Source organism: Phragmites australis, chromosome 7 (assembly GCF_958298935.1).
Source record: "Phragmites australis chromosome 7, lpPhrAust1.1, whole genome shotgun sequence".
NCBI lineage: Eukaryota > Viridiplantae > Streptophyta > Magnoliopsida > Poales > Poaceae > Phragmites > Phragmites australis.
Window position 1 is genome coordinate 25250166 of NC_084927.1, and position 26911 is coordinate 25277076.

At 45.4% G+C, this 26911-nt stretch overlaps 3 protein-coding genes and 1 pseudogene across 3 annotated transcripts; all 4 read left to right on the forward strand.

Moving 5' to 3' along the window:
* The first annotated feature begins 4039 nt into the window (after nt 1–4039).
* Nucleotides 4040–5542, forward strand: LOC133925509 (amino acid transporter AVT1I-like; annotated as a pseudogene).
* Nucleotides 5543–8546: 3004 nt separating this feature from the next.
* Nucleotides 8547–11074, forward strand: LOC133924354 (amino acid transporter AVT1I-like). The gene is made up of 3 exons (XM_062369846.1): nt 8547–8935; nt 9027–9634; nt 10170–11074. The coding sequence occupies exons 1-3, from the start codon at nt 8725–8727 to the stop codon at nt 10683–10685; spliced, it is 1335 nt and encodes a 444-aa protein (XP_062225830.1). The 5' UTR covers nt 8547–8724; the 3' UTR covers nt 10686–11074.
* An 8715-nt stretch (nt 11075–19789) lies between these two features.
* On the forward strand, nt 19790–20933 carry LOC133923532 (casparian strip membrane protein 4). The gene is made up of 3 exons (XM_062368816.1): nt 19790–20123; nt 20217–20340; nt 20468–20933. The coding sequence occupies exons 1-3, from the start codon at nt 19891–19893 to the stop codon at nt 20684–20686; spliced, it is 576 nt and encodes a 191-aa protein (XP_062224800.1). The 5' UTR covers nt 19790–19890; the 3' UTR covers nt 20687–20933.
* Nucleotides 20934–21340: 407 nt separating this feature from the next.
* LOC133924355 (cyclic pyranopterin monophosphate synthase, mitochondrial-like) lies at nt 21341–24156 on the forward strand. The gene is made up of 3 exons (XM_062369847.1): nt 21341–21676; nt 22563–22685; nt 23373–24156. Exons 2-3 carry the CDS (start codon nt 22584–22586, stop codon nt 23946–23948), a joined length of 678 nt encoding a protein of 225 aa, XP_062225831.1. The 5' UTR covers nt 21341–21676; nt 22563–22583; the 3' UTR covers nt 23949–24156.
* Nucleotides 24157–26911: the final 2755 nt, after the last annotated feature.

Below are 26911 nucleotides of genomic sequence, written 5' to 3' on the forward strand. Positions count from 1 at the left end.
ATATTGCTCGATCTACTCGTTTGTGTGTTTTTGATTGTAGATTCTCCGTGGATCTACTTGGATCATAAATTGGAACACACGATTTCATTTGGTTTGAGCTAGAACTCTTTAGGCTCTGTTTAATTTCAGTTTCAAGCTAGTTTCTGTACAGACCCTGGAGATTCCAGATTTACCCGAAGGTTTCGGAACTGTACAACCCGGAGTATCCGGATTAACCCAGATACTCTGGTGAACAGTATTTTCAGCATTTTTTAATTAATATTTTCTTAGATATCTTTTGCTAGAATTGAATAATTTTTGCCACCTTAGGATTGTAACTTTTACACTTATTTAGCATGACTGCGCATTAGTTGAGCATAGCATATTTAGGTTTTTAACTTGTGACAAATCTGTTAGTTTATATTCCGCTGTAAGTTTAGGTCAACAGTAAAAGGGGACAATTTTTTTGAAAAACGCCTATTCACCTCTCTCTAGGCGACATCATTGTCCTTTCATCTTGCCACCGTCTTGGCACCACGTTGAACTAGCTGTTGCTAAGTAGGACTAGATGCCACAATCCATGATCCGTTGTCTTGCCGCCGTGCTGTCCTTTGCTGTCACACCATACTAGCCATTGCCATGCAGTGCTAGCCACTGCCCGCTGCCAACAACACAACTCTCGTGGGCCACCTCCCCCACATTGCCTCCATGTAATATGAACAAGGGTTCCCGATCTTCCGAAAGGTTCTGGTAACTCTCGATTTGGTGGAAACGAGACACAAGTCGATCCGGCTTCCGAACAACACGATCCGAAACCCCGCAATCGCAGCACCACGTCTCCTCTGGTTATCAACCGGCGTTGCACGGTTGACCTCGCCAAGAAGGCTAAAATCCTTGCCTGCGAATCGAAGAACACAAGCAAGAACAAGGAAGAATGCAACCAAATTGCAGATGAATGATTAATCTCACGAGTTGGGGTCTCACAAACCGACGAAACGGCGAAACTGTTCTTGACAGAATAATCTAAGCAAAACTCAACCCTAATTAGGGCGGCGGCTACTGTATATAAAGGATTAGGGTCGGCCAAGGACCCCTGGATGCGTCCCTAATGGACTCCAACACGATACATGGCCCAACGGACCAAAAACGGTGACGCAGCACCGGGACAGATTCTGGACGCTGACTTGTTTCGACGTTTCCCGTTGACTCAGAAGGAATTTGGACCTCAAACCAACGCCATTGGTTTCCTTATGAAATTATCTTTCCAACCATATGTGAATCGTCGAAAACGGAGTCCGGATGCGTCCTGGGCGTCCGTTTTACTGCTCGCTGGTCCTGGAGGTCGAGGCTGATTCGGACTCGAGTTGGACTGGACCTCCTGCTGTTGTTGGACGTCCTAGCTGCTCCTCCATGCCTCCAAGCCTTCCTCTATGTGTCTCCTTGTCCTCTCCATTATTCCTAAGCAACACATAATAATTAGGTAGTAATCTATTCTCAAAATTATATAAAGAGTTGCTTAGGAACGAGCTCACCTCTAAATTTAATTGTCGTGCGCGAGCCCTTGTGATTGGACCTTGAAAGTTCAATGGAGGATCATTGTATGTATCCGAGGGAGTGATGTCCTCATCACCATGTATGCCCACCACCAGTGGACGAGGAATGCTCTTGCCTCCACGAAGCCGAGCACAACCGCTCTTCGTTGAAACCGGCAGCCGCCATGTAGGACCGATCACTGTTGAGCCACCTCCACTGAGCCACCAACCCAGCCTCTCGCAGCACACTACCAGCACCACAGTGCCACCACAGGCACCTCATTGCCACCAGGATCCACACCACCATTGGCGTCATCCAGACCCCACTGCCGGTGTCACCCACACACCACTGGCGACCACCGCACGCAACCAAACCTTTGCACCACCCACCTCGACCGCGTCTACCGCCTCGCGCCTCTACACGTGAGGCCGCACTGCCATGGGTCGTCGCGTTGATAGCCACTCTGACCCGCACTGCCTTGTGCCGGATCCGACCATCACAGCCCAAAATCCGGCCACCACCATGACACCCTATGCCTGATCTGGGAGCTACCATACCACCAAAGCACGGATCCAGGCTGCCACCCTTGGATCTGGTCATCGCCGTTGGTACCCCGGCCGCCGCGCGTGGATCCGTAGCTCCCGCCGCATGCAAGCAATCTTACGCTGGATCAGCTCGGACACGCACGGATTCACCTCCCCGCAGACTCCGGGCTTCCCCTGTTGTCGACTGCCACCTCCGGCTGCCTCCTGGCTACCTGTCGGGCACCTCCTTTTGGCCGAGCTTGAGGGCCCACCTCGACGCTGGCCCCGCTGCCACCGTCCTTGCAGCCGTGCGGGCTTTCGACGTCTTGCTCAAGCGGCAGTGAGGAGGGAGGGATGGAGGAGCTCTTGGCGACGTGCGTTTGTGGTGGCCGCCCATGTCGCCCCTGGGAGCCACGTGGGGGCTTGTTTTTTTGGTGACCTAACATAAAACATGTTATTTTTGTTTCGTTACATGGCCGGAAAATGCTCTCCTGCATAAATGTGTGAAAAGTGAATGACGGAATGGCCAGTGTCCTGCCCTGCATTTCATCTTAGGGCATTTTTGTATGGACTCAATGTCTTGTGACCAATTCGTCCAAGACACGGGAAATGAAGATCGCAATGAACAATAGCAGATATTATTTTGCTTTCATCCAGCTACTTTATAATGATGAGGCATGCAGAGTTGCAGACGTTCAGAACTTTTCAGCCTAGTTCATATCGGCACGATGAAGTTATTTTCCAGGTAATGACGAAATCTTACTCCTAGTTAGCACTGCCTAACTACTCTGACTTGGTTTATAATCAACTGCATATATCATTTTGTTCCTCTAGTTGGTATCATGTTTGCTTTCTGTTACTACTCTGATGATGCCCAAACGTGGTGATTATTTAACCGTTGGCTGAACATGCTGGAGGTGAGATAGTGACTCAGAGAAGAAGGTACAGCAGCATTTGTCCACATCAAAATCATTTTAGGTGATACTTCATATTTGGTCCACCTTTGTTATTCTGTGATGACATAATTTACCTAGTATTTGATCAGCATGCTATGGAAAAAAAAATCTTGTTTTTCACTATGAGAACAGGAATATTTTAGTTGGCTGTCATGTTTCTTGCTTCCTAGTTCCTTTGAAGTTAATTACTTTTCTTTCAGTTACTTTGTGCTGATAGGAGATATATTGGCAGTAATAGCTACAGGATTTGTGCGCCATCCATGGCATGACATTAGTGATGAGCACTGCAAACCTGAAGTAGTTGGGATCCTTGTATCTGACTATCTGTATTACCACTCTTTTTGCGACAAACGAGCACCTGCATTGAAGATCCGCGTGTATGTTCGTCTGCACTTGTATATATCGAGCTGAGATATTGGATGAAATGCAGGTTTTGCACTTCTACTGTGCAGCCACCGACGACTTGAAACCGACACCGCATAAATCTGTCTGGCACTTCAATTCTTTATCGTCTTTGACTAGTTGTTTGTTGTATAGTGATCTATGTGGACTCGTGTGGTAAAATAACTCCGCGTCCTAAGATCAACTCCAGCAGGAGCTTCAAATTTGCAGAATCCAGTGCTACAGTTCTTTTGCGGTGTACTGTAGTACTGGAAATCAGTACAGCAGAATCGGTATCGAGTGCTACTGTAGCACACTGTAGCATTACTGTTCATAGAGGCTGACAGCGGGATCAGAGAGAAAACGAGAGTAGAAGGTAGAAAATAGGATAGCTGCTGGAGATGAAAAAATAAGAGATGATATAATAGTGATAAAGGGTACTGTAATAATGTTTTTAAAATAAAAATTTAAGATAGTTACTAAAGATGACTTAAACAAATATAGCGACCGGTGTGGGCTTAGGTGCTCCCAACCTGCTGATGCACATGCACGGCAGGCCGGCAGCACGGCTTATATATATATAAGCAAGTACAAAGTGAAGAGGATCGTGCGCGAGTCTTGTATTTCTGCGCGAGCATACGATTAAGCTGAGTGCAGAGATACGCCATGGCAGTTGGTGCGCGGGCGCAATCGATCGATCCGTCGGATTACGCCATGCCGGTGGGCTATGACGAGCCACTCCTCGGGCAGTACTAGGCCGCGCGGCCTGAGAAGGCGGAGGACGCCGACGGTAGTGCCAGCTTCGTGCAGACTTGCCTCAACGACCTCAATGCCTTGTCAGGTGTGCATGTCAACCAATCCATCTTTGCATACATGCATCACTGTTCGTGAGTCGTACCTTGTCTTGATTTGACGAGACAGTATGCACTGTTTGGTTAGGGGTTGGACTGCTGTCGGTGCCCTACGCGCTCTCGGAGGGGGGCTGGCTGAGCCTGGCGCTGCTCGCCGCCGTGGCCTCCATCTGCTGGTACACCGGACTCCTCCTCCAGCGCTGTATGGCCGGCGACCCGCCCATCCGGACGTACCCGGACATCGGAGAGCGCGCCTTCGGCCGCGGCGGCTGCCTCCTCGTGTCGCCCTTCATGTACGACGAGCTCTACCTCGTCGCCATCGGCTTCCTCATTCTCGACGGCGACAACCTCGGCAAGCTCTTCCCCGGCGCCAGCGTCAGCCTGGGGCCAGTGTCGCTCGCAGGGAAGCAGCTGTTCGTCGTGCTCGTCGCGCTCGTGGTCGCGCCCACAACGTGGCTGCGCAGCCTCGGCGTGCTCGCGTACGTCTCCGCGACGGGCGTGTTCGCGTCGGTCGCTATCGTCCTCAGCGTGCTCTGGGCCGCGGCCGTCGACGGCGTCGGGTTTTCCGGGCGAGGGACGATGGCGCTGCGGTCCACCGGGCTCCACACGGCTCTCGGGTTCTACACCTTCTGCTACTGTGGCCACGCCGTGTTCTCGATGCTCTACAGCTCGATGAAGGAAAAGTCTCGGTTCCCAAAGGTACTATAATATCCTGTTCTGATGTACATGCATGTCCATGCTTGTCACAACTAATTCACGGGTCAAATCTGTTTCAAATCTTGACGGGCAGATGCTGGCGATATGCTTCGTGCTGTGCACGCTCAACTACGGGTCGATGGCCGTGCTCGGCTACTTCATGTACGGCGACGGCGTGGAGTCCCAGGTGACGCTGAACCTCCCCGCGGCGCGGCTCAGCTCCAAAATCGCCATCTTCACCATGCTGGTCAACCCGTTCTCCAAGTACGCGCTGGTGGTCTCGCCGATCGCGACGGCCATAGAGGAGAGGATCCGCGGCGCCGTCGGCCGCGAGGGCGCGGCCGTCTCGGTGACGGTGAAGACGCTGCTGGTGCTCAGCACGGTGGCCGTGACGCTTGCGGTGCCCTTCTTCAGGTACCTGATGGCGCTGGTGGGCTTGCTGCTCAGCGTGGGCGCGTGCATGCTGCTGCCGTGCGTCTGCTACGTCAGGGTCTTTGGGCCGCTGGGTCGCGCTCGCGCTGCGGAGGCCGCGGCAATCGTGGCGATCCTGGAGCTGGGATCGCTGGTGGTGGTCACCGGGACGTACCCGTCGCTCGTGCAGATTATCCACGAGCTGATGTGACAAATTTGTTGCTGCGCGCGGCACCTCGACTACGCAATTGCACGCAAGAGTTACTGGTGCCTAGGAAGACAGATTACTAGTGCCTACAAAGATCAAAGAATAGAATACACGCATGTTGTGCAGCTAGCGCGAGAGGCAGGTGTTGAGCAGGCGCGGCGGCGGCGCTGCAGGGGCTGCGGCGGCGGTAGTTGTTCCGTGGCCATCACGGGGACGTACCGACGTACTCTTCTGCGATGCAAATTGTTTGCCAGCCGTAAGTGACAATTTGTTTTTTGGGAGAGAGGAGTCGCACGTGACAGTAGGGTGCTGCTGGTGCTGAACATACCTTTTTTTTAAGAAAGCCGGGATGTATTTCATATAAACGTAAACATGATTACATAACACTCAATACAAAGACCCCCCTGATGATATTTGAAATTACACATGGGTCCTTGTAAGGATTACCCAGTCTCCTTCGATGCCAACAATCGGAGGACCGCTGCCCTGGACAGAGACCACACCGAGCAAGCAACTTGAAGCTGATGTCCTCGACGAAGAAACTTCATAGTTTTTTAATGCACCAACGAGTAGCACATCGAACGTCGACGTACCCTAAAACGATGAACTCACACGGCCAGCTTGACAACCATAGGCCGCACCATTGTCGAAAAGCAGATTGTACCTCAACCTAGCGCCACCGACCGCCGGCATACCAGAGTAGGAAGCCTAGAGACCAAGGCCCGTGACATCAAACCAAAATCTGACACCCCAACAACATAAACGCGACATCAGGAAGAACTGAGAAATTCCCCCAACCGCAACTCCACCAAAACCTTATCTAACACCAAACTACTCAAGATCTACGGATCAACCTTGCGAAACGTCAGACGACATCTCTGAAAAACCAAAACAGCTAAAACACTACCTAGCTACTGCCTAAAAAACAAATAATACCTACCTTACGAATCACATCCGGTGTCGATCTATCAGTACCCCACCCCTCCGGTGCCAGAGGAGGGGGAGGCGGCGAGATGGACGTTGGATCTGAACATTCGCCTTAGAGTCGCCTACATGGTCACCTATCAAACTCACATGCTGAACATAGCTGGCCCACTAGAAAGGTCTACTAGAGCCAGGTTGCTGGTATAGCAGGTCAGGCTGCAACGCTTAGGATAGGCCCAAGGTTCCCAAAACAAACTGAAAAGGTCTCTTGGGCCCGTGCGATCCATCTGGAACACCAACAATGTCACCACTCCCCATAAGTCCCAGAGACCCGGACACAGCACCAACTTACATTATGTTTTTCTTAGGTTTGCTTGATTGAAGAATGAAGATTCTTCATCCCCTCAAAAAGAAGTTGAAGATTCCATTTGATTGCATGTCTAGAATGCTTAAATTTTGAAGGTAATAGTTTTATATTGTACGTGATTATCTGCATTTTGGGTGAGGCTAAGTAAAAGTGCATGTGGGGTACAATGCACACATGCCACCTTTTAGAGACTATTATAATGGATATATTTATCAAACATGGATGTCATTTGTTAGTAATTTATCTAGTTAATGATTACGACCTTATAATAAGGATCTGTTTGGCAGAGGTGTAGCTCTAAATTTTTTTAAAGTAGGGTATCCCTAGCTCTAGAAATTTGTGAAGTTGGTGCTAAGGTTACATGATGTTTGAGTGAGTTATCTTATTTACATTCTAAACTAAAAATAGATAATTAAATCACTTTATATTACTCTGCAAACACCATATCTGAGATGAAGTTGAGAGCTAAGCCCTACCAAACGTGGTCTAAGTATTGGCTGCATACATCTTGGATGTAAATTCTATGATATGATTTATATTTTATTATTAAAAAAAGTGCATGAGGAATTATAACATAAAAGAATGAAGTTACAACTGCGCAAGATCATCTATCACGTAAGGGCAACACTAAAGGTCTTGTCTCGATATGTCATCTGGCCACATGGATTACCTTTCATACCCTCTGTCTCCCTCCACAGTATGTTGTTTCTGATCGTCGCTGCAAAATGAGTCAGCGAGGGACATGATATTCACTAAACATAAGTAGATGTTTACTAAAAAGCTTTATGCTTAATTTTTATTCCATTATGTTTGCTTTTATGAATTTGAGCCATTAGTTGGTGTTAAACTTTGTAATAATAAATGGCTAAGTCATATCTGAAAAAAAAAGGCATCCCTTTATTAAAAAAAAAATCATTTTCCCTCACGAGAGCTCTCTCCCGATCAAAGGCTATAGCTAAAAATATAATGGCCGAGGTGGGACCACTTTGTGTTGCTGTATGGCTTCGTGCTCAAAGCCTCAAACGCATTCCATGTTCACGGAACACACTACTGTTTCAAGTCTCATCGAGCACCGTGCGCCGTGAATAAACAATTTTCTAATAGCGGGACACGCCGTGGCACACGCACAAGACAACGCCTCTGTTCTCAGTGGGGCGACGACGACGAAATGCTATGATACGTGCTACAGCCAATCCGACCCAAGGATCTCGATTGACGTTACGTGTCAATGCATGTGGTCATCGTGCAATGAAACGGCGAGGACGAATTGGCAACCATGTCCACTAGCTCTCGGCCGAGACCAATGCAACTTTGTAACATGGCTGCAACCGAAAAAGAAACACCAATAGCGAGTCCTGATTCCTGGCAACCATGTCCTGTTGATTGGCATATTTCCCACGAAGCATCTTCCCAGGTTCAGGCTTTGGAATATCCATGAAAAAGAATATGTTTTTTTAGGATAGACAGAATTCTGCTTAGCTCCAATCCTGTGAAAGCTTTTCATCTCATGTTGCAGATCTCACACCGTGGATTTTCTTTTTTAAACCAAAGGCATCTGGCCCTATTTTTTATAGAAAGAACAAAGCAAATGCACCAGACACACCGTGGATTTTCAGCGGAGCCACTGCTGCCTTGCTTGAGTTGCAGTCTCACTCTCCAATTTGGCGTGCACTTCTGCACGGGCGGGACGCAGAAATTCGCGAACTCGTGGGCCTCGTCTCGTTCGTGGCCACGGGAAAACAACAACGCAGGGCTCTCCTATCTACAGCTCGCGGCGGTGCGCAGCACGACTCGTGCTCTGTTTCTGTTGTGTTCCGTCGCGTGCGTGCGTGAGCGGCGCCAGCTACGACGGAAGCGGCCGCCCGAGGACCAGGAGGAGGCGGATAAGAATAAGATGGCCATTGGCCGAGCAGCGTCCCCTGACCCTCCCAACGGCTCGCCGGCCGCGCTGCCGGGCCTGGAGCAGCCCCTCCTCCACGCCCACGGGGCCCTGCAGAAGCGCAAGGAGCCGGCGGCGGGCGACCACGAGGCGCAGTGCTCCCCGGAGCCCGACGACGGCGCGACCTTCGTGTGGACCTGCTTCAATGGCCTCAACGCCCTCTCCGGTGAGTGAGTCCAAAACGCCATCTTCTCCCAGGATTCGTCAGTTTAGTTGGAGAACAGAGTTGCCAACGCTACTTGTTCTTGGTTGTTCAGGCGTTGGGCTGCTGTCCATCCCGTACGCCCTGTCGGAGGGCGGGTGGCTGAGCCTGGCGCTCCTGCTCGTCGTCGCTGCAGTCTGCTTCTACACTGGCCTCCTGCTTCAGCGGTGCATGAGCGCATCGCCAGCCGTGCGGGGTTACCCGGACATCGGCGCGCTTGCGTTCGGGCGTAACGGCCGCCTCGCCGCGTCGGTGTTCCTCTACGCCGAGCTCTACCTCGTCGCCATCGGGTTCCTGATACTGGAGGGTGACAACCTGGACAAGCTGTTCCCGGGCACCAGCCTCAGCCTCGGCGGGCTCGTGGTCTCCGGGAAGCAGCTCTTCGTCGTGCTCGTGGCGGCTGTCATCCTGCCGACCACGTGGCTTAGGAGCCTGGGCGTGCTCGCGTACGTGTCCGCTAGCGGCGTGCTCGCCTCGATCGTCGTGGTCTTCTGCGTGCTGTGGGCCGCTGTGGTCGACGGCATCGGGTTCCAGGGGAAGGGAAGGGTGCTCAATGTCAGTGGCCTGCCCACTGCTCTGGGCCTGTACACCTTCTGCTATTGTGGCCATGCCATTTTTCCAACAGTCTGCAATTCCATGAAGGAAAAGAAAAAGTTCTCCAGGGTGAGTAGCACATGATTTTGATGTCACTGAATAGTAACGACGTAGCTAAAACAAGCTTACCTCTTTTAGTTCATTTAATCTCCGCACTTTTGGTGTTGAAAATGAAAATAGGAGATAACCAACATATAACGTTTGTTCTGACAAGAGTTTCAGGTACCAAAAGAGGGACCTGAAATATAATCTTTGTCTGAGAGTCTGAGAGTCATTGCATCAACTATTTTATGCTCAATCAGTCTGATGGTGGACATGATTATGAAGTAACCTTCAGTAGGCTTGTTCCAAACTTCACTCCTCGGAATGAGCGGCTTTGCCACTTTTTTCTTTGGTAGCAAACCGACGTGTCAATTGTTTTGTCTTGTTCTCGAACTCGAGTGCAGTACTGAACAGTAGAAGCATAAAAAATGTCTGACAGTGACTGAGCAGCATTTTTATACAAGAAATATACACTGCAGTATCAAAAGGCAACTGAAGTACTAGCTAAATCTGTTTATTGCCCCTGACGGAAGTTACCATTGTCTATCTTCTGCTTGCGTAGGTGCTGGTCATATGCTTCGTTGCCTGCACCCTCAACTACGGATCCATGGCAATTCTCGGCTACCTCATGTACGGCGACGACGTCAAATCCCAAGTGACACTGAACCTGCCCGAGGGGAAGATCAGCTCAAAGCTGGCGATCTACACGACACTGATCAACCCGTTCTCCAAATACGCTCTGATGGTAACGCCGCTCGCTATAGCAGTTGAAGAGAGGCTGCTGCCCGCTGGCAACCAGAGGTCTGTCAGCATACTGACCAGGACCCTCATCGTCCTCAGCACGGTCATAATCGCCCTCGCGGTCCCTTTCTTCGGCCACCTCATGGCGCTCGTCGGCTCGCTTCTGAGTGTCATGGCCTCGATGCTGCTCCCTTGCATATTCTACCTCAAGATCTTCGGTGTGGCACATTGCGGCAAGGCGGAGGTTGCGTTGATCGCCACAATCATCGTTCTTGGTTCCCTGGTTGCTGCGACGGGGACTTACTCTTCTCTGAAGAGGATTGTTCAAGAGTTCTGAAGAAGAGCTGCACATCATGAAATACCGATGTCCGAACTGTTGATCTTTTGTAGCAGCGCCAGTGCAGTTCCATAGCTCAACTTCAGCAGATTAGTCTGAATCAGTTTTAGGATGCTGTAGACAGAAGACAAGGCAGGTCCGTATGTTACAAGTTCTTCTGAGGCATGTATGCTTGAGCTGTAGGCCATGTACTTCTTTTGTGAGAAAAAAATGTAGTCATTTGCCACTGTAAGACAAGGAGGGCACCGCATCCGATTCGACTGTAAGAAGTGAATAAACTGAGACATTTTATCGAAGGTATGTGAACTGCGTTGCTTAATGCCTTCAGTTGTTCAGGCTAAAGCCTAAACGCTAGTGGGCGCAAATTATATCCCAAATCAATCTTCTTTTGGCGAACTGATGGTACTTCTGTTTCTGTAATGAAATGATCATGTGTTTTATTTGGTTCAACAGAACAAAAACTCACATCCAGGCAGTTATTACTTGCAAATGAAACAGGGATGAATTGGCACGCCAAAGTGCCGGTAGGAAAGAAACAGGGCCAACAGGCTCGCTCAACACAATCACGCAGACTGCCTTCATTCTGATGAGCTGAAGAAGCTGCAAGAAACCAAGAACTATGTTCTTCTGTTGTTCATCATGTAAAGGACGAAAGTACATACGATCGGCAACAAGCGTCCATGCCACATAGCTCAACCAACCACTACACACTCACTTCTAAAAGGATTATTCCAAGGAAAAAAACTATTCCCTTTCTAAAGAACCAGAGGATCGAGCACAGATGCAGCTACAGAAACTGAAGCAGAAGTACAAGCAGTAGGAGCAAAGAAAACGAAGGATGACACCTCAGGCGCATCAGAGGGAGATGAAGCCTTCCTTGACGAGGAGGCCGAAGATGAGGACACCGAAGCCGGCGGCGATGCACTGCGTGCTGGACACCACCGTCTGCTGGTACGCCAGCAGGGTCACGGCGGCGCCCATGCACCCGATCAGGAACCCGCTCAGGTTCCGGTCCATGCCGCCTATGCTGCTTCTTGTCTCCTCGCTTCCTATTGCTCTTCCTCTTCTTGCAAGGATGCTGTTGCGTTTGGACAAGGGATGGCGGTTGGGGAAGGGGAATTAAAGCTGCAAAGTCAACCGCTTTGATGCTGATGAGGGGGCAAGGAGTCAGCTTATGGAGGGTGTGGAAGGCCGGGGTGCCGGTTTTTTTAAGAGTGCGACCTCATCTCATCTGTACGATTTTTATTAGAGGTCTAAAACTAGATGTGGAACGATGGATCTAACCTTCGCCGAACTCGACTCTACCATGTAACGTTGCCCTCACGCTCCTGACCGCATAAAACGGGAAAATCCCGTGCATAGCCGTGCGGGCCGGCTTGCCATCCTATCGCTCGGATGCGCCGGGGTGCCGTTTTCCGACTTGGGAAGCGTCTACTAGGAATCTCATTTTTTTCAGCACCCTTGTGTAATCATTGAGCAGCATTTGCTTACTGTTCTAACCATTGTACTCCTACTAACTCATGGTACAGTCAGATGGTCAAATTGGACAATCCAATTTAAGGATCATCTTGGAAAAGGATTTTATGTAATATCAGGAGATGCATTTTGTAAGATCCCGAAGCGTTTTCGTGTTAAGATTCAGAATTTATGTTCTCTGTCATCGCTGAAGATTGCCCAAAGCCTTCTGATCCGGATGGCCTTGGAGAGGAAAGGCTGGGCTCTGCTAAGACCAGAGTCCTAATGGGCGAGAGAACATGGCGGGCTTTGTGCAGGGAGAACTTATCAAGTCGGTGGCTTATCGGTCCAGCCCAGAGGCCTGAGACCTTTCCAGTCCATTTGTCAATGCATGCCAGTTGAGATACGATGGCAAGTGCGAGGTGATCTCATGATTTTTTTAATATTATAATTTTATACGGAAATTTTAAAAATAATACTGAAATACTGAAATTTACAAAAATAATACCTATTTGTGGCCTGGTCTAGCGAAAAACGAGTTTTCGCATCCGCATGACGCGAAATCAGTGTTTTCGCCACCTTATAACGCGAAAAATGGGTTTTCGCGGCCCTAATATTCGAAAACCCCTGTGGGATCCCCATGTAGGCGCAGTAAGGTGGTTTTCGCGGTTCGAAGGCATGAAAATTAGTTGTCGCAGCCTGAGGACGCGAAAACAGGTTGTCGCACCCTGAGTACGCGAAAAAAATACTAACATGTCAAAGAATAATTTTAGTTAGGTTATGTACAGTTTTTTTTTTAATATACAGTAAATTACATATTTAGGCCGAGAATAATTTTATTTCATTTAAAATTATGTCATGTCATATATATATATATGTCTTCAGCGCTATAGGTCTTAGAGTAAAATAAATATGTTGTACGTAATATTTATCTTTGTAATATAGTTTTAGGAATATAGTTATTGTTTGTTACATTTGAAGTTAGTCACATGAAATTAACTTGGTAATTTATTTGATATATGTATTTTAGGTCGCAGTTATGTCAAACACTCTAACTCTTAGAGTTTTCTATAAAAATGGTCAAATTCATAACGGTCCATCGGGTGTTGATTTGAGTAATTTTCCGTTTACTATTATTGAGCACCCAAACCCTGAGGTTACGAAGATGAAGGAGATGAGAATATGATTCACCTAATATTTTCAGTTGGACTCTGACATTTATTCCGTTACGGTGTATTGCATGTGGATTCGTACGTTTGATCGTGTTTGTTGGGAGTTGAAACAGGTGAATTGGATGAAGAAGTGGTTGCAATGGTTGGAGTGGTGCCAGCGTCGTGGGGTTAAGTTTAATATACTAGTGCAGGCTTGTCTAAGAGAAGTGTATGACGATACCAGTGTAGCGACACTTGCAGAAGAAGTGGATAGGCGGGGGAATGCAGTGACGAGGGAAGAAGTTGAGCAACGATATAAGGCTGAGGCAGATGTTGTTGTGCATATGTAGACGGTAGAGGTTGAGGATCAGGTTGATATGGGGGAGGGAATTGAAGAAATTGTTGCTGATCTTGAGAACGTGGACCGTAATGCGGTACATGAGGTATAATCTTTACTATAATCTGCAAATGTGGAGGATGATGATAACGATGACGGTGATGACAACGATGATATTGCATCCTCTAAAGCCGCCATCCCCGATAAATGGAACTTTCATGAGAAAGTGAAGATGCAAGGCATGGAAAACCATGATTCTCCTTAGAAGTATGAATCAACTATGGTTCACCTAAATTAGGTCTTTCTCAATCGGTTTGAAATGAAGGATACAGTGGCACGGTGGATAGTGACATCACACAGAGATGTATGGGTTACTGTATCGACCTCAAAAAAAATACAGTGTGAAGTGCAGAACTTATGTATGCAGCTTTTATGTTCATGCATATAAGTCGAAGTATGCGACCCATTGGGTAGCCTCTAGAGTGGTTGAACACAATTGTAAGCTGGAAACGTAGATTGAAAGCACCATAACCTCACTGCTGCACTAGATGCAAACGAATTGTTCAATGAGATTATTCAGAAGCAGGACAAGGAATGCTCTTTCATCCAACGATCCATATTACAACAGTTCAAATATGAGATTACTTATCAAAAGGCTTAGCATGAGAAACAGAAAGCCTTGGAGAAACGTTGAGGTACTTACGAGGCTTCTTATTGCGACCTTCCTCATGTCCTTGAAATTATGAAGGAAATGAACCCTGGCACAAACACTGCTTTCAAGGAGACTAAATTTGATGGAAACCAGACCATGATTTTCCGACGTGCTTTCTTTTCTTTTGGGTCAGTGTATTCAGTCCTTCTAGCATTATTGTCCTTTGCTCTGTGCGGATGGCACATTCTTGACTGGAAATTACAAAAGCTAGATTCTCACTATAATTGGTGTTGATGCGAATAACCAGATACTTCTTTAGAATTTGCGTTTGTGGAGGGTGAGAGCAGGCTAAGCTGGCTCTGGTTTTTAGGCACCTGAAGGCTAGGATTGTCCATGATCGACCAAATATTTGCATTATACATGAACAACATGCTAGGATCTTATATGCTATAAAGACACTGCAAGAGGATTTAAGTGAGCCGTTCCTATGGCCTGACCTGTGAACCGGTGGTGTATGCATCACATGGGAGCAAATTTCTACAAGCAATTCAAGAACAAGGTATTGACAGACATGTTTAAGAAGTTGTGCAGTCAAAACCATAGTCACAAGTTTGATGCTTTGTGAAAGCAATTGGATAAGTGCACAAGGACGCATGTCCAGGAGAGGAATAAGAAGCCGCCTACTGATGTTGACACTATACCGGAGGCACTGCCGTCTCTTGAAGCAGGCATTGACCCTCCTAATGTGAGAAGAAGGTCGTCAAGAAACATCGAATGTTTCTCACACTGGATTGAGGCAAAGCCAAAGGAGAAGTGATCCTTGCTATACGACACCGGAGGTGCTAGGTATGTGTTGTTCGTAATTTATTTTGATGTGGAGTACAAACTAGTATGTTCGAAAATTGATGATATATTTTTTTTGCATTTCGGTAGGTATGGCGTCATGATGACCAACATATAAGAGTTTACAATTGAGCCATTAAAGGACTGCGTTGACTCCCTCTTGTTGCAATCGTTGAGGGAATATTGTACAGCATTATCAGGTACTACCAAAAGAGGCATGCTGCTGCTATTATTCATTGTACAACAATGCATACACCGTATGCCAGTCGAATAATGGAATACTTGCAAAAGAAGAATGAGAAGGCAGTTCAACACATGGTTCATAGCATGGGTGTCAATGAGCACCGTTTTGAGATAACCCTAAGATCAAAAGGAGGCATTGACCCTCCTAAGGAAGGAACTGAAGGCGAGGCTTGATGATGAAGAACTCGAGATGCTCGAACGACAAGACCAATCATGAATTGACTTTTGCGAAGGCAAATCCTATTTCCTCGATCATATTGAACCTATATTTTTAAATAATCTACATGATTAATTAAAACTTAACTTATTATCACATGTGATATGTATCGCGTTTTCCTTAAACTGTTTATAATAGCTAAATCCTATCAACACTTGCCATGCATTAAACGTCATCATCCAGAATACATATGACCCTAGGATTACCTATCATTATCTATATTAACATCAGATGACGCTATGATATCTAGCATGCTTAGGATTGAATACATCTCCTCGGAGACGTTGCTTTTGGGAAATATATGTCTCTTCGGAGATATCATTTTATCGTTATCAATATTAACTCATATACCATGAATCCTTGATGGTTGTGAATTCTGTGATGGTTGTAAAATCCTTGATATCATGTAAGATATGGAGGGTGATGTGTAAAAATAGGTGAAAACTATTTTGGCGTGGGCAGATAGAGTGGTCCTCCGAGGAGGATGCTCTTGGGGCTTGAGTTACCTGGTGGTATTCATTGCCAATGAAGATGCTTGGCCCGACCGCTTAAGGACCGAGTCATTGCGCCATCTGGCCTAGCTACCCCCTGTAACCATGCGTCCTGAATGGGCAAGACTTGACTTTTCTTTCATCGGACTGAGTTGGGTATCATACTAGGAGGCTGAGAGCAGTGAGAAATCAAATGGCCATCTGTCCCACTGTTTGGAGGTTGCTAGTACCGACCTAGGCTTAAAAAGGGAACTGACTTTCAGTACATGGACTCTGACGCTTGGGGGTAAATCTCATAGAAAAGCCCGATAGGAAAGGTGATTGGAGTGCCTTGGTATGATTCGCTTCTCCGCTTGCAACAATTAGAGGCTGAACATATTGCATAGGTAAAGCTATATCACCTCTCCAGAGTGTAAATCTATTCGAATAGCCGTGTGCACAATCATGGACATGCAAAAGCTGCAATCACGTTGACTAGACTCTGGGTGAGTGTGTCTTGATGGTGATTGTGTGGACTAGATGTCTGTGTGATGAGGTTGCTAGCTCATTCCGCCAGGATCTGTGTGGTACTAAAGGTACACCAGATGTGATAAAACGGACTGCAGAGCAAGGTGTAGCCCCTCCTAGGACTGAAAACCTCTCATATATAACTTGGTACTATTTTCTAGATTTAAAACTGTTTTAAAAGCTCTGTTAACAGGTTACCTTGTTTTAAATTGTTTCAAAAGCTTTGTTACCAGATTACATTGTTTTAAATTGTTTCAAAAACTTTATTACTAGGTTACCTTATTTTAAACTGTTTCAAAAGTTTTTTAAATGGGTTACCTTTATTTCAAAAGATTAACAGTAGATAATACCATTGAATACCTGCATAAACTATTTTACGCTTAAAACTAAATTGTAAAGCCTTATCCTTGAAATATCTGTTATGCATCTATCAACTTTCAGATTTGTTGAGTACCTTTTATACTCAGTCTTGCCGCTTTCAGATTGTTGAGGTGGAGATCTACCTCAACCCAAATAAAGTTAAAAAGAAGAAGTCTAAGATTGTGTCCGCACCTGAGTTGCCTATGGCATTGGGTTGCATCGTTCGTTTCGTTTCGCTCTGCTGTAGGCTCTTCTGTTTGGCTGGTCTGCCATGGATCCTTATCCACTAGACCATCTTCTGCTTTGTTCAGATAATTATTTTATTTTATTTTATTCGAAGTATGTTTTTGATATTATTCTGTTGAATTCTATGCGTATCAGCTATTTGATCCAGGGACTGATGCAGGAGGCATATGGGAACCCAAGGTAGGGGTCCTGACAAGGTTAGTTTTTGATACTCGCTTCCCTAGTTGGTCTGCATGGCCATAATTTTCGTGCTAACGATTCTTTCAGCATAGGCAAAATGAAAAAAAAAACTGTGTTTTAGCATACCTCATCTTAGAGTTGATCTATGAAAAAAAAGTTTCTATGAAAACATTCTCTATTTCCTTCCTCGATCTGATGCCTTACTTGGATTCGCATTCAAAGAAGAAGGCGCTCAACATATTGTTGAAATTTATGAAATCTACTAAACACATCATATTTATTTTTTAGAAAATAGACCCAAGTGAGTTTACTATAATCATCAATGAAGCTTACACATTATTTGTTTCTGCCAATTAAACTAGGTGCAGGACCCCACACATCTGAGAAAACAAGCTCTAAAGGAGACTTAGACACACTTGATAACTTTGGATAGGAAAGCTGATGGCTCTTGGCTTGCTAACATGCATCACGCACACTGACACTTTATTCAACTCTTGAGAATATGGTAGATTATTACTACTAATGCCTTTTTGAACAACGACAGACGAAGGATGACTTAAGTGACTATGCCATCGTTCATATGATAGTTTGATAGCACTAAGAACCTGACTTGATTGGAATGGCTCCTTGAAAGCTAGAAGAGGATAGAGACCACCTCTATATCTGCCTCGTAGAAGAGTTCTCTTCGTTTTTTGTCCTTTATTAAAAAGAAATTGGGATGAAATTCAAGATAGATGTTATTTTTAGAAGTAAGACGATAAATAGAGACAAGGATCTTTCTAGCACTAGGGATATAAAAACACATTATTAAGATGAAGTTCACGAGCTAGGGTATGAACAATAGAATAACCAACATGCTTGATAGTCATACCTGTACCACTAGCAGTATAGACTTGATCCTGCCCATTATACTTCTCGAGAGTTGTCAACATCATATGTTACAACAGCACTGTTGGCGGTCTTCTCTTCTCAAGTGTAGCTTTGATCAAATCTCTTCCAACAGCGGTGGACCATGTGGTCAACTTTAGAGCAAAGTTAGTACACCGGTTTGGAACCAGACGAGCTGCTGTAGCTGTTGTAGCCTAGACCAGACCGTCCGCCACCACGTCTGCCATCGCCATGGCCTCATCCTCCTCGGCCACGAGATAACCCCGTCCTCCGCTAGATGCGATGTTAGCCGTCATCTGGTATTGCGAATTCTGTGCTTCCAGTCTTGCTTCTGTGGACAATAATTGAGCATAGAGATCACTTAGACTAACTAAATCAATTCTTGCACTTACCACCTTAACAAGCGGATTGTATTCGGTATCAAGTCCTGTGAGGATATGCAACACAATGTCATCTTCATCTAGCCGCTTTCTAGCGGCCGCCATCTCATCTGCGAAGCCCTTCATCTTAAAGAAGTACATGGCTGCAGACATATCTCCCTTGCGTGTACTTGTCAGTTTGAGCATAGATGATGATCCTCGATCTCGACTGAGAGGCAAATATCTCTTGGATGGCCTTCCATATGTCAGCGGTGTTGGTTAGAGTCATCACCTGAGCAAGGACCTCTCGGGACAGAGAGGCGAGTAGGTAACTTAGAACCTGTTGGTCATGTGTGATCCAACCCGCATAGGCAGGGTTCGCGACCACCTTGGTTGTCTTGTCATCCTTCATGACTTCAATTGTTGCCGGCGGAGTCTGGACATCGCCCTCCAGATATCCGATGAGTTGGGCGGCCCGAATTGCCGGTAAAACTTGTGCCGTCTAGAATATGAAGTTTTCTTTGGTTAGCTTTTCAGTTACCGGCAACCCGAGAGAGGAACCAGCCATGGTGGTGGTGGGCGCAGAGGAAGAAGATGAACTTGGCGTAGATGAATATGAGGAGATAGGCTCTGATGCCATATTGAAAGATATGGAAGCGTTGTCACCCTTTCGAGCCACGTCTCCGTGTTGATATAAGCAGGGAAGAGCGCCTTGCGTGGCGTTACAGATTGACCAGAAGATCTCCGAGATAAACTCAAGGAAGAAATATAATCCTACTCCAAGATTCTATACAAACCAAACACAAGATTCTATCTCTATTTACCAAACAAATAGGATCCTAGTCGATCCTTGAGCATCTCGGTGATCCTGATATATCACATGTACAATCTTACTTTCCAACACTAAAGAGTGTCTGGCTGAAGAAGAAATGAAAAATGATTGCAACTCGTTAGTCTCGTTTGAGCAAGTAAGAGCAGGTGCAGAGCCAACCAATGGCAAGATGAGCTTTAGTTGGTGTTTTCAATTGTCAAAGCTACCTAAATCACCACCTTTCTCTCTGGGCTGCATGATTGACAAAATTAAACGAGCTGTTGGTTTTGTTGGGGCATAAGATGCTTATCCCAATGCTAACCTGAGGGCCTATCATGCATGTATAAGAAGGTCTGACCACCGGAGCCATCTCGTCTCAAGCAAGAAAGCAAGCAGCTAGGCAATCTCACACCTGCAAGCAAGATTCACCTAGCAATCAGCTTTCAGTTCGACTCGGGGCACGCGATGACGAAGGACGTGGTGGTTGAGCACGGGGAGAGCTCCAAGGCGCCCCTCGTCGCGCCGGTGGCGGCCGGCGTCAACCGTGCCGTGTCCATCATCGACGTCTTCCTCCGGTTCATCGCCATCATCGGCACCATCGGCAGCGCCATCGCCATGGGCACCACCAACGAGACGCTCCCCTTCTTCACGCAGTTCATCCAGTTCGAGGCCAAGTACAGCGACCTCCCGTCCTTGACGTAAGTTGTCGCTACAACGAACAGAGTCGGTTCGGTCTAGTCGCACGCACAGTATTGGCTCATTGCGAGCTTGATGTCACGATGAGCGTGCAGGTTCTTCGTCGCGGCGAACGCAGTCGTCTGCACGTACCTCGTCCTGTCCATCCCGCTGTCCATCGTGCACATCATCAGGCCCACAGCGCGCTACAGCCGTCTGATCCTGGTCTTCTTCGACGCGGTAACGTCGCTTTAGTGAAGCAACTTGTTGATGATCAGTGATCACTGATAGATAGACGTACCGATAGTCGTGCATGCATGGATCTCACGCTGCTTATATATCCTCGTCGTTTATGTGTTTGAGTTAGGCGATGCTCGCTCTGGTGACGGCCGGCGCGTCGGCGGCGGCGGCGATCGTGTACCTGGCGCACAAGGGCAACGTGCGGGCGAACTGGTTCGCCATCTGCCAGCAGTTCGACTCCTTCTGCGAGCGCATCTCGGGCTCCCTCATCGGCTCCTTCGCCGCCATGGTCATACTCATCGTGCTCATCTTCCTCTCCGCGTTCGCGCTCGCGAGGCGCCACTGATCGCGATCAGCTCCACGCCAACGGGAAGGAGCTCCGTTTCTTTTCGAGCGCGCGCTGCTCGATCGTGCATGCACCGATATCAATGGATGCATCTGCTTTTGTTTTGTGGCTTCTTCCCCAGTTATGCTTCGTTTGCTCTTTGGTTTTGCTCGATCTATTGTAACAGTCCATTGTTGCCCTTAATGTACAAAAGGACGAGTCAAACTACGATATGCAGTGTGATAATGGTGGAAAGGAAATTTGTGAATTGTGCATCTGCAAGCTGAATGTGATATGTGGAATCAAACTGTTCTGTGATCGAATTGTACATCTGTTGCCTGTTGGCAGTACACGAGCATGGGCTGAAATTTTGTAGAGAACTCGAAGGTAGCATCCTATATATCTCAAAATTATCAGAATTTTTCGTGGTTATTTATATGATGTTTTAAAGGTTGAGAGTAAAGGAACATAATATTTCTGTGATTTTACAAATATGGGTGTAATTCTAAAAATTTTGCTAAAAAGGCCTAATTTTGTGATCTTAATAATAAATAAATAAATTTTAGAAGAAGAAACAAAATCCAAAATTGGTAGCTGGCGCGCACAGCGCACTGCACCGCTCCACTGGGCCTGGCTATCTCGTCGATCCATCCAGCTGGCCTTTCGGCGGCCCGTTCTGTGTCCCCTCGCTTGCTCGGGCTGCCTCCGTCTCTCTCTCTCTCCCTCTCTCATGCTCGCATTCTCACCGACCACCCGCCGGCCGCCGCCGGGCACCTCGCCACGCCCACGCCCCCTCGCCGATCCATCCGCCCTCCACGCCGTCGTGCCACGGCGCCGCGGCGTTTTGCTGGTCCGATTCCCGGCCAGCGCTCACCATAAATCAGAAGGAGCCGCAAAAATCGCCTTGCCCTAAACCTCGATAAGTGATCCGGTCTTGACTCACCCACGTTCTGCGCAGTAGGACTTTGGGAGTAATTCCAGTATCGGCAGCACCTCAACAATCGCTAGTGGGTAAGTTCGTGTACTCTTTTCTAAGTAATTGTTCTACTCGAATACTCAGCTTAGACCGGGATCCTGGAGCTGTTTCTTCTGCCATGCTTCTGTAGATACCCTTAATGTCACGAGTTTTACTGTTAACGGTTAGTTTCGCGGAGGAGCCAAATTCATCTGATTTTCTATGGAATTTCAACCGGTTTGGTTATCAGGAATTGGCACTAGAACCAAGTGCCAGTAAAATGGAATTTGATTCCAAGGTAGTGTGTTTGGCTTTAAACCAAGTGCCAGTAAACTGGAATTCTCATTTTACTATCAATATAGTTATTACGGCGGTGCGGCGAGGCACTACAACCCACCACCTTCACACCTTTATATTGCTTATGACGCGTAGCGTGATGACACCATACATGCATCATAGCTTAGAAATATTAGGAAATTATATTGGCTATAGCTCAAAAGTTGTAGTCCAGGATATTACGATCTGTGCATGGATCCAAAGGCTCAGATTCTCATACCACGAACTTGCTTGGGACTAAAAGGCTTTGTTGTTGTTGATGATGATAATGATTGGCATTTTGCCTGGCACTTTTGTCTCGACTCTGCAATTCCATACGACATGCAACCAGAAAATTTGTATTTGATACTGGTTGAAATGAAATTCAGATTCAGCTAAAAACAGATTATTTGAAACCTCAATTAAAACTAGATGGATTGTGCTAGATTAGTTTCTGGAATTTGCTAGATGGATTTGGATTGTAGCATATGCTGGGCTATTTGGACGGAAAATCATGTTGTGTGCTCAAATGAGTAGGTTTTCGTGACATATTCCACTTGGAATTGCAGTTTATGTATATAGTAAGCATGTCCTAAAATCTCTCAATTTACTTGTTCCTTGTTGCAGAAGCGCTTTGGTGTGCTTACAATGTCCATCTTCTGCTCCGTTCTCCCAAGAGTAGCAAGATCTAATGGTTGGAGATACTTCTCTACTGGGATTCCTTCTGATACTATAGCAGAGCTAAACAAGGTTAGGCATTTGAATATCTATTTTGGATGTTGTCTTTTGCTGCTATTATTTCTCCTGTTATCTGTATAGCTTACTGAAACTAGAGTACTAACATGGTCTGTACATTGGCACATTTGAAACTTAATGAAAGGAATACGGTGACAGGTTCAACACTCCAGGTTTCAGACATTTAACTGTATGCACAGTTTCAGTGGAAATTGAACCGTTACCTGAATAGACAATTGCTTATGATGTTTTTTCGCAGTATTATATTTTGATGCCTCGACTAAAATTACATATGCATGATTTCTTCAGTCGTCAACCAAAAGTTATGACAAACTAAAGTTACAAGTAGAAAAATTTACAGAACTACCAAACTACCAAAACAGTGAGACTCGTACCACATCCTTGTGCACTTAAGTTGTGGCCAATTATCATGTATATTTTAGTGACGTGAAATGTGCCATTTTCACTTTCCAAGGTGTGCTCATGAGTTAGAATTTGCCACTTAAATTTGTGGTCTTGGACTCTTAGGTGCTGAATATAGTATTATGCAACATTATAAAAGTAAGGCAATATCTAGAAAAGCTAAATATTGGGTTCTAACTTTGTATTGTGCAATTTTGTCATAAAAGTGTGTTTATATAATTGTCGTTGGGCATTCAAAGGAATGATTACTAATAATTATCTCAAAATTTGTGATCATAGGAAATGAAATCAATATTTGGCGAATCTCCTTCACCCAGTCCTTTAGGCTCAAGTCCTCCTCAGCAACCAGCCTCGCCCACTTATGGAACTGAGGATTCACAACCAGTGCTTACCCATACTGATAGCAGCGGGCAGGCGAAGATGGTTGATGTCTCACCCAAAGAAGACAGCAAGAGAGTTGCTATAGCCAGCTGCAGGGTCTTGCTTGGCCGAAAGGTGTTTAATTTGGTGGCATCAAACGAGATTGCGAAAGGAGATGTCCTTACTGTTGCAAAGATTGCTGGAATAACTGGTGCAAAGCAAACTAGCAACCTCATTCCCCTTTGTCACAACATTAATCTTTCCCATGTTCGTGTTGATCTTACTCTCAATGAAGAGGATTCTAGTGTCGTGATAGAAGGGGAAGTCACAACCAGCGGGAAGACAGGGGTTGAGATGGAAGCAATGACTGCAGTAGCCATTGCCGGCCTCACAGTTTATGACATGTGCAAAGCCGCTTCAAAGGACATTTGTATAGCGGATGTCTGTCTCCAGCACAAATCTGGGGGAAAGAGTGGAAATTGGTCCAGGAATTAAAGGGGTCAATTATTGCTCTGAGCATGTGAACTGCAAGCATGATTTGGGCATCAAAAGGTTTTCTAGTTCTCACTCCAAAAGGTTTTGATTTGGCTTTGAATGCAGGCTCCTCCTTGAATGTTTTCAAGACAACATTTGTGTCTCTGTACTCCTATATGTTGTAGATACGTTGTTCAATGATGGTTATATCAGTTGATTTTCAAATTTATTGTTGGTTTCCTTGGTGCATTGTCCATTGTAATTATCCGTTCTTGTATTGTCCATCACCCCTTGGCGTTCAAAATCAAATCATATTGAAAATTGAACCATATTTGCCAACAATTTGTGATAAATTTCATTTGGTATTGTTTTTAGTTTTAACTTTCAGAAACCAGTTCTATTTAACTGGACGAGACAAAAATACCAGATGTACCAAAGTTATCCTTTCACTGCCTTGAAGTACGTTCATACATATTCTTTACAATCCTTTTGGGTTACTTTCTTGAGTAACTTTTACTTTTATGTCATTTTGGTGTTCAAGTATACTTGTAGGTCATTTTGGTGACACATCAGTACGTGGTATTTCAAACTGCATAGCAATGTTAGCCAGTCGTTTCATGTTAATTTGGAAAAAATGGTATCCATCAACATCGTGATGAAATAATTTGAAATTTGTCAGCTTTGAACTGAAATTTAATTGGTAATATGATATGTGATTTCATTTACTGCATTTTTAAATTTTTTGACATATTTACTGAATCAAATTTCTGCAGATCAACTTCAAGTCTTTCACTTTTTATTCATACTGTGCATAAGCTAACAGAAGATAAAAAAGTAAAGAATAATCATGTTGAAATATTTCCTCTATTGTGTTGAAAGAACTAGAGTGCAGAAACAACACTATTATTTCTATAGTTCACATCAACTGTAACGCCCAGATGAACAAAATATACAGCTGATATCCTCACAGGTATAGCTCAAATCTTATCTTCTGGGTCTTGTATCCGCTAATCAGAAAAAACAAGACTGTTGTAATCTTCCGTTGGCGTGACATTGTTGATAACAATGTTGATATGGTGGTGGAGGCAGGAAAATGCTTTCTTGCATAAATGTGTGAAAAGTGAATGACGGAATGGTCAATGTCCTGCCCTGCTTTTAAATTTTTTAATATTACTTTTTTATATGGCAATTTCAAAAATATTACACAAATTCAAAATATTACAAAAATAACCCACTGTCACGAGATGGTTCATCAAATCTAGTTTTCGCTATTTGGATAGGGGAAAAATTGAATTTTTGCTCATTGAACTATAGAAAATATTTTCTATTAATATCGCCAGATACTCCATCCATAACGACACATAACACACTGTTGGACCTATTTTCCTGAAAACGGGTACACCTTACCCACCCACCCTCCAAGGAAAGGCACACAACCTATGCTAGTTGTTGTGACAGAACCATAGTTGGTTCATGACCGTGGATATAGCTATTGAATAGTTTTGTCTGTGCAGACGGTACACTTTATCCACAAGTTGAGTTTAGTAACATACCATCATCATGATAGTGCGACTCAACAAAGCTATTATCCACCTTAGCATCATCCCACTAGTCGCCTATGGGAGCTGACTAGGGGTTCCTGACCTTCAACTAGGCCTCTAACCGGGTCGACAAGTCTGCACCTTCATGCTCCAACTTCATGGCCTTCCGTTGCACTCTTACCTCCCGACGACTAGTAGACTAGCTGATAGGGTTTAGACTAAACCCTGCCACATATATGGTCGAGTGGCTGTACGATAAAGACTAGATAAGATGTCACACCAACTCAATCCTTAATCGAATCAAGACAAACATCTCCATACTAAGTCTGCCACACAGAGATCACTTAAACTTCCAAGGTATTCCCGACGGAAACCCTGGTTTGCCCCAGCTCTAATAGGTTATCTCTTATTAACATTATCCGATAAGCCTTTCTATCTCAACAAATCACACAACACCAAGTTACCGGGTTTTACATATTTCACAAAACTAATTATGATTAAGCACGAAATAACAGTAAGTTACACAATCCTAAGCATACTAGTAACAAGGTCTTCGTCTTAACATAATAAAAGTTACTGAGGTGATTGTCCTAGGTTACCAAGGTTATATTCAAATCAAAGCAACCCAGTTAACTATTCTATTATAGGACATAACTAGATCAATAATTTAAATTATGCCGATAAATAATACTTCATATGAATATTTGGTGGAAAAATAGTTGCTATGGGTTATGGTGATAAAATCTAGGTTTAAAATGATCAATAAGAGAAATATATTGAGATTTGCCTTCGTTGGAGTCCTCGAGGGGGTCCTGCTCGAAGTCTTATGTTCCTGGCTCCTCCCCTCTTCCTCCTTGAACTCTCCTTTTTCCAAAACACGGGCACATAAACAACACAAACACACATATAAATACAAACAAAACACAGATAAATTTGAAACGAATATGGAATTGATGAAAATAGATAGGGTTTGAATTTAGATGACTATTGGTGGAAGAATCGTTGAAATCAGAGTTGAAACGGAGGAGATATAAGCTTCGGAATTTGGCCAAAAAAATAAATTCAGGAAAAAGAAAAGGGGATAATATTCCCGGAAGTTGTTCAAAAGAATAAATTTGAGAAAAAGAAAAGGGGAGAAAAGGAGGAATATTCCCTAGAATATTCTTTGGAAAAGGATTTTGGGAAATAAGAAAAATATTACTGTACTGTAGACTAGATTTGCGGATCTTGTGCACCGGAGGAGCTCTAGTCTATGGTTCACGGTGGACTGGGGCCATGGACTATGCTGACGTGGCAGCTGACTGGGTTAAAGGGATGGACACGTATGAGCATGGGGGATTTCAGCATTGAGACTACCACACAAGTTTTTGAAAGTTCATCGCATTCCAACGAGAACCCATGGCTTGACTACAGAGGGGCCTTCGAATTGACGGGCCCATCCCA